The sequence below is a fragment of the Labeo rohita genome, chromosome 8, assembly GCF_022985175.1.
Source record: "Labeo rohita strain BAU-BD-2019 chromosome 8, IGBB_LRoh.1.0, whole genome shotgun sequence".
NCBI classification, from domain to species: Eukaryota; Metazoa; Chordata; class Actinopteri; order Cypriniformes; family Cyprinidae; genus Labeo; species Labeo rohita.
In genome coordinates, this window is record NC_066876.1 from 17404348 (window position 1) to 17417465 (window position 13118).

Sequence of the window (13118 nt, forward strand, 5' to 3'; positions counted from 1 at the left end):
AAAAATTTAATTTGCCACCACAGGCACAATGATCCAGATTCACAAGGGAAAAATCCAGGAGGGCTGCATTACTGTTTGCTGAGCACAATTAATTACAGTACATTAAGCATATTGTGCTTACCTACTGCCAAAAAAAAATTGTACTATACAGAAATCACAGCAAATCAGTAAAGGTGATGTCAAGGTGTTCCTCTGACAAATTTACACAACATGTACACACCCCACAACATTGTTGTGGCAGTTGGAGATACACCCTTGCCAACATTACTTAGCTTGCTTAACCTGACATGTTTTAATGGCTAATGACAGTCTAAGGCATACTTAATTACTGTAAGATGTTTTAAAAATACAATCATGACAATGCCAATGTAATAAACAACAGCCCAACTCATTAAACTTTTATGCAAGTTAAAAATTACGGCACACGAGCTATAATAATAAGGGCTTGGATGGAAACAGGTAAATTACATTTGACGAACATTTAGAGGGATTATACGCTAGCAGAAAATGAAATTCTAAATAATTTAATTGACATGAAAATCTAAGACTATCCATAATAAGATGAATCAAAGCAAAAGGCCCATACCCAAAAATCTGATGTGTTCTGGCTCTCAAAACAGCATTTTTGGACATCATACCCACGTACATCATATTTGGGAAACGTAGAGCCCCAAAAATGTTATTTAGGTATCTCGCTATGTTTTGAGACATAGCAATTGCGCAATACAGACCTATTTTTATATACAGCCATCATATCACCTACACTGATGGACATACGGCGTCAGGAAACACTGAATAACCAATAACACAGCGACATACAGCAGCCGCCTGCTGCAAGCGCTCTGCCCGCAGTACAGCTCCGCACAAACATTACCTTGAGATGAAACCTCTGTTTACAACCCGCTGATATTCCGTTCGCTGTCAGTTTGAGCGTGAAGCCAGAATGAACGTGGCATCACATCCGGCGAGTTTCACGTCAAAGCGCTAAATTCTTATGTCAGAATCCTGGCTCGCCGCGTTAAATCCACCTCAAGTGACGTGGAATGTGCTCGCGTTTTGCTTCCGCGTTTCAGCGTCTGCGCATGACGCAAGGTACCTGCGTGAGCGTCATTTAAAGACGGCACACAGGTGCAGTGGCCCTGGGATAATACAAGAAAAGTGTGCAATTACACAATTATCAGAGTCATTATTGAAATTCCATGTGTATGAGAAAAATTGTATGGTTTATAAATAGCGTTTCTAGTTTTAAAAGCAGAAATTTTATTAGAGAATGTAATAATAAAAGAAACATCGATTTGTCAGTGGTGAGATTTTCCAGTTTGTTTGATATTTATTTTCTTTATATTATACTCTGACACCATTTAATTTTACTTTATTGTTTGCATAAAATCACAAAATGTTTATTGTGATTTTTTCAATTGTTTGTTATGAATAATATTTTATTTGGTGTTTGGTGGTAATTTGCATATATAATCAGATCATTTTTATTTTATTTTTAAGGACATCTCGGGCATAAGATCTTAAGGTACCATTGTTTACTGATGTATTTATGATCTTGCATATTGTATATAACATTAACGCAGAGTAAATATCGATCAGTTGTTTGGAATGAATAAACGGGGCATTTTGAATAAATCTAGACCACTGAAGCGCTTTTAATTATATTACAGTCTCCAGATTTCATTGTCACGTGATTTTGTACCTGATTACATTTTTTAATACAATTAAAATGGTACGCCCAATATTATAAGTCTAAGATAAAATTATCTAACTAATTAGCTTATCGAGCCAAATACGAAAGTGCATGAGTAAAATCACTCCTGTGAAATGTCACGTTGTACAACGTATAGCAACAGCTCATGTTTAGCCTTAATTCCCATAACGTAACATCAATGGGCTAAAATTCCTCCATAGCTTTCTGCAGTTCTTTGGAATTCCACGTGGTGTCCCTGTTTACACATTTATGGAAAAGAAAGGGGGGTTACGTTTGAGAAGCAGCTAATGTTTATGGCGTTTGAGAGTTCACTGGTTATTCATTTATAATAGCATCGAGTTGAATGAAAATGAAAGTTCGTTCATAATTTTTAGGCTGAATGGCTCAGTTACCATTCAGCGTCACTGTATGGAAAAAAGATGCAGTTAATCTGAATTCAATTCATATTGTGTTAAAGCAACTAACCATAAAAACAATCATTGTTCTGTGTAAATTGTGTAATCCTATGCGCAATCCTATGTAATCCTATGTGTAAGAGCGTCTGTATGTAATGAATGCAAAGGTTTGTGCACAGATTTTTTTTTTTTTTTTTTTTTTTTTGCACAAACGTATTTATCTCATAAACAGCGTAGGCTGTGTACAAAACCGAGGCAGCTATGTACAAATACATTCTGTAATAAATTAAGTGTCCAACATGACAATAAATGTGTTGTATAAACATCTAAAAATACCATTATGAAATCTGCTCAGACTTTTATGAAGTTAACTTTAAAGGGATCTGAACGGAAATATAATGAGTATTTTTGAATGTATAGCGTCATCAGACTGCGTCACTACCTGTGTCACAATCAGTCGTCCACTGCAGCATTAATAAACCCATCTGGATCAACTCAACCTGTGTGTGTCTGAGGGCCGATTCATTCAATTCCACACTAATGTGTGTATTATAAAAAGCTCTTCCTTCTCCGTATTCATTTAGTCATCATATAAAAGAAATTTAATAATGTTTTGTGTATATTTAATGCATTTCTGATTATTCAAGTACATCCCAAGAATTATATGTTATTTCAAGGAAAACATGTTGGGGTGTATTTTATCAATGAAATGGATTTGTAATCTATATTACCCAGAAAAGTGCATTGGCTCTCAGAAACAATATAAAAAAAAAAAAAAAAACATGTTTTTTACAGTCAAGTGCATGACTGATGTATAAATATGGTCAGGTAGGCTATAGTTTATTTTACGTTGTCAGAAAAAAAAATAAATACTATAACATTTCACATAGTGATTTTTACTTAGTTTTAAATAGCTAAGTTAAAACAAAATTATAGAAATTATAGAAATTAATATTTTTATTTAGCAAAGATGCTTTAAATTGATCAAAAGTGATAATAAAGACATTTATAATGTGACCAAAGATTTCTGTTTCAAATAAATGCTGATTTACTGAACTTAAAATCCATCAAAGAAACCTTTAAAAAAAAATCTACTCAGCTGTTTTCAACATAATAATAATAACAATAATAATAAATGGTTTTTTAGCAGCAAATCAGAATATTAGAATGATTTCTGACAGATCATGTGACTGGAGTCACATGAAAAATCAGCTTTGAAATCAAAGGAATAAATTGCATTTTAAAATATATTCAAACAGAAAACAGTTTTTTTAAATAGTAAAAAATATTTCAAAATTGTACAGTTTTTGCTGTACTTTAGATCAAATAAATGCAGGCTAGTTGAGCAGAAAAGACTTCTTTAAAAAAAAAAAAAAAAAAAAAAAAAAGGAGCTTGAACGTTTCAGTCCCCATTCATTGCAACAGAGAAAAGTTTCTCCTTCTGGATTTCACAGATGAAAGAAAATATGATTTTGGAGTGACATGTGGGTGAGTAAATAATGATAGAATTTTCATTACTGAGTAACATTCTCTGGTATAATGGCCTGAAAGTGTTATTTTCTGCATCAGCCTTATTCAACTCTACTTTCTCATGACCTCTTCCTCACAATGTCCATCATCTGTGGGAGACTTCATTTTCTGCCTTTCATTTCCTGTTTTGGGTCTGAGACTCTACATTTTTTCCATTATCATCCATTATCTGACCTTATTAAGAGCTCTCGCTGGCTTTCCTCTTAAACATTTTAATGCTAATAATTACTGTACCTTTTCAAGATCTGGCTCCTCAATGTCTTTCTGTTGTTTCCTTCACTAATGCTTGCAGTTTCTTTTGCTGAAAATGGTTTTATCAGAGTATTAGATTTAAAATGTCATGGCAATGTGGACGGCTTAAGGAGGCAGTTGCTATGAGACAGATGATAGCGGCTCTGCAGCAAAGCTTTGTAAGTGTGCTGTGACAGAGGTAGGAATAATGTGGCGCTCATAAATGTGACCGCTGAACTTACCTCTGATGGAGTTGGACAAAGCTACAAAGTGAGGGTCTTTATTCGTCTCCCATATGCACTCTTTGATGGACTTGAAAAAGCTGTTTATACCGTCTAGATAAAGTGGCAGCGAGTGTAGCCATAAGCCTTTCTGGCAACTATTCCATCTCCTCAGACACACAAGAGAATGAATATGGTGTTTACCTCTGACAGTTTCCACCAGACATTTAGAGTAAAATTGTGATCAGGCTCTAAAAGAAACACTGATTGTGTCAGTAATTTGACAGCTTAATTTGTGATGTCAAGCAAAGCATCATTATGTGGACACCTTGACACTTGCTCTCTATTTCTGAGTTTGTTAAAAAGTGAGTACATTCATTACAGTAATTTAAAAATGTCATTTGAGTCAGACAGTACATAGAGCTGCTGTGAGTCACGTCTTTAAGATTAAGATTTGCATGGTTTAATATAACATAACTTATGTCTCTTACTGAAATATGTAGTAGAAAGCCCATGAAAGATTTACGTTATTTACAAAAATCCATGTTTTATACATATTTTGAACTATTATTTTGATTATGCAAAATGGTTGCACTCGGTGAGCTATTCTTTTCTCCTCTGTCAGTTTTTATCCTTGCTAAACCTAAGTGACTTTCTTTCACCTGTGGAACAAAAAAACAAGACATTTCAATTGGGTTTGCTCATATGAAAGTCAGTTGGGTCCAAAACAACACTGGCAACCCATTGACATTCATTGGATTGACACTAGAGACATTTTTCTAAAAATATCTGTTTCTGTATTTTTTTTAACTGTCCTTTTAAGCTATACTTCAGCCCTACAAATTAGATACAGACAAGAACTGTAATGTAACGAGAGTCATTTGATACTGTGAAGTACAGCATTAAACTAATACCAAAACTGATGAGTTAAAATCCAACCATATTTATACGCCAAAAACACATAATGTAGCTTTGCATGACCATTTTCACTCTCTCTGTGCTTTTTCATTTTATAATTTGCATGACACAAGCTGCTAAAATCCGCCTGAAATCATCAGAGACTCTCATTGTGGGTTCACCTATTCAGACCTACCTGTTCAGTTTGATATTAGTAAGACATGAGATTTTTCTTGTCTTACTAGAAGGAAGGAAAACTAGAAGGAAAAATAGCTTTTTTTTCCTGATGTATCTCCTTATTACCTACCAGTTAGTCATTTAATAAAATACTAATAATGATGCACAAGGTATCTGAATCTTATTTCTGATTTTAGTTTGTGTGTATAATGTGCACATACAGTATACTATACAAATAACCACTGCAGCCCCCTAAACATTTACAGATCCTACTTGCTGTGCTGTAAGACCCCATTAGTGTCATGTTTCCATCATCCAGTCCCTATAGATCGGCACTATACTGTATATCACTAACACAGTCCCTTAATGGATTGTGAACTGTAAGGTAAAAGCAGAAAGCTGTTTTCAGTCTGTTAAACACAGAGATATTTTTTTTTCCTTTCATAGCATCATAGGTCAGACCACAATCCACTTCACTCCACTATATCCACCTTTTTCCTGAACGCGGAAGTCTCGCCCGACTGAAACGATATGCTTTCCGGTCTCTGGTGTTTCTAGTCAAATTAAAGTACTTTCCAAATCGATAACATAACGTTAAACATATGAAAATGATTTTTAAAAGCACATGCCGCATAATTTCATCACTTTACGGTGTCGCAGTGACCAACTTTTTGCAGTAATTCACCTGTCCCATGTACAGCTCCAGATTGGGAGTTAAGGTTCATTGAATTTTTTTTTTTTTACATATTAATTATATATAATTATATAATTATAATTTTGTTTTATAGCAAAAGCAGATAACTCCAAGTTACCTGCTTCTGCCAAAAAACCAACTGTTGGATTGTTTTTACAACTTTTCACAATGTTGTATTTTGGTTGCAATTAGGTCATGTTGTAGTACAATGTTTTAAAAACGTTTTAAAAACGTTTTTTAAAATAAAAAAATATATATGTAACCAACAAAAACGTTTTAGAAACGCTGTAAAAATACCAACCTGGAACGTTCTCTTTAAGTAGTCAAAAAAAGGTAAATATCACATTTGTCTACTACGAAAATGAAACCAGACCAAACTACAACTTTCGGGGGACATTTTATTCAAGTGTTAAAATAACGTAATATGCACGTTGGAATAAAACGTTTAAAAACGTAATAAAAGTTACAAAACATTTCATGTTTCAAAGTTAAAAAAAAAAAAACACTCATTTTATCTTTGCAAAGTACCAAAATACAACCTTGCAAAAACTACCACATTTCATGTTTCAAAGTTAAAAAAAAAAATTAACTCTTCATTTGGAGTACTACAAACTGCCAAAAGTTATACCAAATCAAGGATAAGAGTGCAAAAGACTGTCTGAGAAACAAAAGGCATTTGTGGTGCTAAACTGAACCAGGATTTCCAGGGCAAGAATTTTGACAACATTCGTGTTTGTTCTGATCATTTCCGGTCAGGTGGGTGAAATATTAGGCTAATATCTTAATTAACACTGCTCGTACGTATCTTTATGACCTGTTAACTTTAGTTTGTCAAAATATCACACTCATTCCTGCTTACTAAGTCTTTCTCGATATGATTTAGCAGCTTCCGCATGTTTTTTCCATGGTTTAGACAGCATAAATTAGCAGTATAACATATTTATTAGTACGTTAATTGTGCAATCAATCCTGTTGTTTACATCTGAATATCTCCAATATGGCCGTGCAGCCGGGTAAATGACCAAACATTGACAAAAGTGCAAAACCTCTGTTGAAAAAGTCTCAGTTTAATTAATTCAATCTATTTTTTTACTGTTTTAACATGAATTTCTATGGAGACCGGAACACGAGAGCAACCAAATGGAACAAACAGAATCTATTAGGGCGGCACTCATTGGTTGCTCAGGGAAAAGATGGATAAATAAAGGTCTAATGACTACCAATGACTGTCTGTTATTTTGAGAAAGTAAATGTTGTTGAACAAAATATTTAATTCACAAATTTGATATGTAAATTTTTTATTTAAGTACAGTTTACGGTTATTTACAGTTCTGTAAAAAATATACAACACACAGCCTAGTATTAAGTGTACTATAGTTGATCTGTTATCCCAGAGACTTCTTTATCCTGATGCTTGGTTTCTATAAAGAAAACTTTGTTTTGTCTTTCTTTTTTAGTTTGAATTTTCTCAATAAGGAACTCAACTCTTCTCTCCTCTTGCTGCTGGAAGAAAGAAGCTGCTACTTTCCTTCGAAGACGTCGAGCATAGACCTCCAGTGGCAGCAGAGTGTAGCTGAATAGATAGAGGAACACCAGCGCCGTCACCACACTTGGGTTCAGCTTACTGGATTGGGCCTCACACACGTTTGGATCAGAGTGAATGAGGGCTGTGTAAGTGTTGTTGAAGTTGAACAATTCTACCTGACAGTCTGAGTTAAAGATCTTACATAAGACGAATTCTGTTCCAACCTGAGATGTTTAGAAAGATAGAGAGGAAAGAGAAGAGAGAATCATTATTATTTTTCACAATAGTGAACAGTAACTAGCCTAATTACTTCATATGAGTGTTTTCATTTTTTGGAAACTTCTACTTTAAGTTATAGGGATAGTTCATCAAAAAATTACAATTCTGTCATTTACTCTACATTAAGTTGCTTCAAATCAAACAGTTGACGTTAGCCATTGACATCCATAGAATGGAAAAAAAAAATAATATGGATGTCAGTGAAGTCTGTTTGACTTTGACTTCGATTTCTTATAGTTACATTTCATCAGGATAGCTGTAAGAAGAACTTGACGAAGTGGATTACCTTGAAGTTGACGTTGATGCTGACGTTGGTGGATGGCATGTTTGAAATCCAAGGACCACCTAAATTCACCAAGTAATACAAGAAATGGTCCAGCACTATTAAAAAGATTGTCATTAGAAGATAAAGTGTGACCACCATTGCTGGAGCCAGACATCTGAAAAGTTCCCTTTTAGTTATTCTGAAACTGGTGGAGTTTACTCCATTTTTCACATCCTTTGCGTCAACCACAATCCCATTTTCAGCTCCTTTCCTCCTGAGCCCACCTGTGACATACGTGTTGTCAAATCTTACAGACATCAGATAAGACCGAAGGTACATGACAGACTCTGTGAACAAGTACAGAACAAAAACAGCAGCAAAGATTCTACTGAATAGCAACTTTAGGTCCTGTACTTGACTTTTAACTTCTGAGAAATCCTCCTGCACTCGCTGACTCAACACATGCAACCGTCCCTTCACTTCTGAGACATTAATATGTGTGGTGTGATCAAAATCATGCAGAGTTTGCACTAAAGTCCCATCCACTCTTTCCGCAGCTTTTCTGACGACATTATCCTTAATGGTGTTGATGAGCTCTGAGCTGCTCAGAAGACTTTGAGAGAGTTTTTCTGATGCGCATTTCACAACGTGTGTGAGAGTTGCGATGTTGGCGGCCATGTTGGGTAGGACGTACAGCACCACGATCATCACAGATGTGGACAAGAGCAGTTTACGGCCTTGACGGGTGAACAACGTTGGGAAGATTAGCGTGAAGGCACATCGGAATGGATGGATGAGAGATGATAGGATAAACACAGCTGTGGCATAGATACCAACTGCAACACGTGCTGTCTGGATGTCGTATTTTAAAAGGTCTGTGAGCCAGTGGAAAAGCAGTGAAGCAGTTACAGCAGCCAATGAGAGACAGAGAACAAGTATGGCGAGCAGGTGACTTGTGCTCTGTGGAGTTGGAGAAGAGTAACACAACCACAGCGCCTCCATTCTGCTCCTCACTGAGGCTCTAACACACACAAACACAAAAATAGTGAAGACATGATCATTTAGTACATAAACAGAGTTAGAAAACAGACAAGGAAAATATTTATCTCTATAGGTTGACTGAATGAGTCTTTATTGGCTTGCATTGCTAACAGCAGTTTTAATAGATTATAAACCATTTAAGCCAATTAAATCACTTCTATAAACTAAAAGGAAAAAGATCATATCATCGATTCACCTGCATGGCTTTTGAAACAAGTTTGACTTTATTTCTTTAGTGAAACAGAAAGGAAGTATTTTCTTTAAAGGGGTCATGAGCTGCCTATTTTGTACTGTTCTCTGGTCCCTTTTCTACCACAGAATTAAAAAACAAAAAAGGTAATTGCGACTTTTTATCTCACAATTCTTATTTTTTCTCTGAATTGCATGATACAAACTTGCATTTCTGACTTTTCTCTCAGAACTGAGAGATATAAACTTGCAATCCTGAGAAATAAAGTCAGAATTGCATGATAAAAACTCTGATAAAGTCATAATTGTGAGTTTATATCTCGCATTTCGGACTTTTTTCTTAAAATTGCATGTGTAACGTGGAGTTATAAAGGTCAGGGCAGGCAGCAAACAATCATGAAACAAGGAAACAGTCCAGGGACAAAAACACAGACAGGGCTAAAACTAGAAAACTAGGAAACAAGGAAAACGCTAGAAGAAACGTGGAAACTAGGATGGCTGGGAATTGATGCTACAAACAAACATTCAATACACAGCAATGAGGGTGAGCAAGTGTCTGATAGGTATCAGTCCTCCTGATAGGAAATGGGAGGAGTCTGAGATTAGTTCAAAGGCAGGGGGTATATGGGAAATGGAGTTCAGAAAGAATTGGGGTGGAGTGCTCTCTAGAGGAGCTCATGGACACTACAGCTAGATATCTTAATTCAATTGTGAATTATAAAGTCAGAATAAAGCTGCAATTCTGAGAAGTCAGAACTGCAAGATATAAACTCACAATTCAGACTTTTCTTAGAATTGCGAGTTTTTATCTTGAAATTGTAACATTCTCAGGATTGCAAATTTATATATATATTTATATACTGTATATTTTTCTTAGATTCGCAATTCTGACTTTATAACATACAACTGCGAGTTATTAAGTCAGAATTGTGAACATTGAGAACATATCAGTCTTTTTTCCTTCTCAAAACTGTACTTTGTAACTCGCGATTTCAAGTTTATATTTCACAATTCTGAGAAAATAGTCAGAATTACGAGATAAAAACTTACCATGCTGACATTTTTCTCTAAAATGTGAGATATAAACTTACAATTGCGAGTTGCAAAGTACAGTATTGAGGGGGGAAAAAAGACTGATATGTTACAATTCTGACTTAATAACACAATTTTTTATTGAGAAATAAAGTCAGAATAGCATGATAAAAATTACTTTTTTCTCAGTTGTGTGATATAAAAGTCGCAATTCTGAGAAAAAAAGTTGCAGTTCTGAGAAATAAAAATATAATGGCGAATGTCAGAATGGCGTGACAATAACACGCAAAAAGTCAGAATTGCGAGTTCATCTCAGAATTCTGACTTTTTTCTCAGGATTGCGAGTTTATATCTTGAAATGTGACTTTTTTCTCAGAATCGCAATTCTGACTTGATAACATGCAATTGTGAGTTACTAAGTCAGAATTGTGAGATACAAACTCGCAGTTCTAAGAACATATCAGTCTTTTTTTCCCTCTCAAATTGGACTTTAAATTCCCAATTGCTCCCAATTGTCTTTTCAGAATTGTGAGAAACTTGCACTTCTGACTTTTTCTCCAAACTGTCAGATTCTGAGCAATTCTGAGAAATAAAGTCAGGATTGCATGATAAAAACATTGTGAATTGCGAGTTCATATTTCAAAATTCTGACTTTTTTTCTCAGAATTGTGAGATAAAAACAAACAATTTTGACTTTATTTCTCACCATTGTAAGTTTATATCACACAGTTCTGAGAAAAAAATGTCAGAATAGTGAGATCATGTCACGTAATTCTGACTCTATAACTCACAACTGCAAGTTTACTATGCAATTCTGAGAAAAAAAGAATTGTGAGAAACAGCCTATGCTTACATCAAACGATAAATAACAGACAAAGCAATAGTGACTTTGTAATAAAATCAGTTACTCACACTTGTGTGGTGTGACATTACTATCAGATTCAATATAGTCAGTACAGCATAGTCTTTTAGTTTCAGTTGTTCTGAAAATCCCTCATCGAACTGTGCCTTGTTTGTAAACAAATCTGTGATAAAATGAAGTGAAAAAAGGACCAAGTTCTCACTGACATGGTCTGGAACTTTAAATTAAAATAAAAAGTTCCAGTAAAAATAAAAAGTTAAAAAATAAAGTTCATCTACTCTTTTCTAATATTGGGATCAAAAGGTAGGCAATGCAATGACTGTGTTTTTATACAGCCATCTTTATTGTTTGGTTTCTGCGTAACCTGTGTTGGCCTCTCTCCTTATTTACACTGGGAAAATCGTTAATTTCCTTGCAGTGAAATTAAATGCTGACTATGAATGTCAAACAAGATTTTCCATGAGTAACAAACCAAGCTACATGAACAACTTTTATGTTACAGTAATGGTTTATAGTCTTTGTTACAGCTTGACAGCCACCAGTCCCCATCCACTTTCACTGTATGACAGAACAGTTTTGAAATTCTAGAAAACATCTTTTGTTTTCCACAGAAGAAAGAAAGTCAAACAGATTTCGAAAGACATGAGGATTTGTTAACAGTTTTGTGGGGCAATATCCTATTGATATTGAAATAAAATACAAAAAAATATCTAGTTTCATTATGAAACATTTGATTACTAAACATTAAACTTTATTTTATAGTGTGTTACATTACATAGTATTGTAACGAATTGCTAGTAACAGCAATAGCAAAATCAACAACTACACTGTAAAAAATAAAACACACAATTTGTTGAGTCAGCTTAAAATAATTTGTTACTCTGCTGCCTTAAAATTTTAAGTTCAGTCAACTAAAATAAGTTTAGTCAACTTGAAATGTTAAGTTGTAGTAAGTAACAACTTAGATATTTGTGTTTGCTAAACTTAACAGATGGGTAAGTAACCCAGCTGCCTTAAAATTTAAAGTTGATTCAACTCAAACATCTAAGTTGTCACTTAGTATAATTTAACATTTTAAGTTGAATAAACCTAAAATTTTATGGCAGCCAGGTTACAAATTATTTTAAGTTGACTCAACAAATTGTTTTTTTACAGTGTACACATTTAATAAATGAAGTGAATAATATTTCTCAGTATTTATGAGAACAATATAAAATGTTGTAATATAAAAAGTCACTGCTAAACTAATATATCCATTTTGCTTCTTGCTCAGATATGGTGCTAATCAATAAATGTCTCTGTTTGGAGCCTTATGTCTTTTATAATTGTAGAAATATTGACATACCTGAGGGACAAAATAGAGAGATGGTAGTTCCTTGAAGGCATCATTACTGTTGGTTAAATGGAGGCTTGAATAAGATCATGGATTTATCTCAACATTAAAAGGTCGGTCATCATCACAGGCCAGCTTCATATTGAGCTGAGCACTGAACACACACATATTTATATGCACTCAATCCTATGACTCTGAGCTGGATGCTGAACACACATGCACACTGACTCATTCAGTTGCTCAGATTCACATGAAACCCAAACACAGGTCACACTGCACAGCCTCTACCACGGTCACTTACACAACACCACATGACATGGCAAAAAAAACAAAACTGCTCTTTTTGTGAACCTTAAAAGGAAGATATACAAAAACATTTTATTGAAAGGGAAGTCTGTAAATACTGCGCTTGCTGGTTTCAAGTGGTTTTCGTAAAACATACCGGTTTTGCTCTTCTGTGCAATAATCTAATAATCCCACACAATATTTTCTCCTGTTTCTGTTTTCCTTCTTCTGTTTTATGGATTTATTAACCCTTTAACTGTCACCGTCCGCTCTGTGGGACGCCTAAGTTTAATTCACCATATTACAAATTAATTCTAATCATGACAGACGATATATCGTTGGGAAGGTCTAAGACTCCTAAACAGATATTTTACCACTCTTTTGTGTTACAAATTATGTAGGAAAAGTAATAGATTAATTTATGACAAGAGTGCACCTCAAAAATCTA

General features: G+C 34.6%; 2 protein-coding genes across 5 annotated transcripts in view; both read right to left on the reverse strand.

Annotated features, from left to right (window-relative positions):
* ccser1 (coiled-coil serine-rich protein 1) overlaps positions 1 to 1067 on the reverse strand; it is a 106273-nt gene extending 105206 nt beyond the window's left edge. For all 4 annotated transcript variants that reach the window (XM_051117356.1, XM_051117358.1, XM_051117357.1 and 1 more), the window contains exon 1: positions 875 to 1067. The gene's annotated coding sequence lies outside the window, so the exon portion shown is untranslated. The remainder of the gene's footprint in view (positions 1 to 874) is intronic.
* A 6114-nt stretch (positions 1068 to 7181) lies between these two features.
* ocstamp (osteoclast stimulatory transmembrane protein) lies at positions 7182 to 12545 on the reverse strand. Its single transcript, XM_051117372.1, has 3 exons — positions 12398 to 12545; positions 7950 to 8949; positions 7182 to 7608 (listed from the first exon to the last, which is right to left on the reverse strand). Exons 1-3 carry the CDS (start codon positions 12439 to 12441, stop codon positions 7231 to 7233), a joined length of 1422 nt encoding a protein of 473 aa, XP_050973329.1. The 5' UTR covers positions 12442 to 12545; the 3' UTR covers positions 7182 to 7230.
* Positions 12546 to 13118: the final 573 nt, after the last annotated feature.

Bases quoted from the DNA above. Each gene is read 5' to 3' on its own strand.
- ocstamp (XM_051117372.1), bottom strand. From the start codon at position 12,441: ATGATGCCTTCAAGGAACTACCATCTCTCTATTTTGTCCCTCAG. The intron at 8,950-12,397 runs GTATGTCAATAT...TGTGTGTGTTAG, and splicing joins CTCTCTATTTTGTCCCTCAG to AGCCTCAGTGAGGAGCAGAA. The intron at 7,609-7,949 runs GTAATCCACTTC...TAAACATCTCAG, and splicing joins GCATCAACGTCAACTTCAAG to GTTGGAACAGAATTCGTCTT.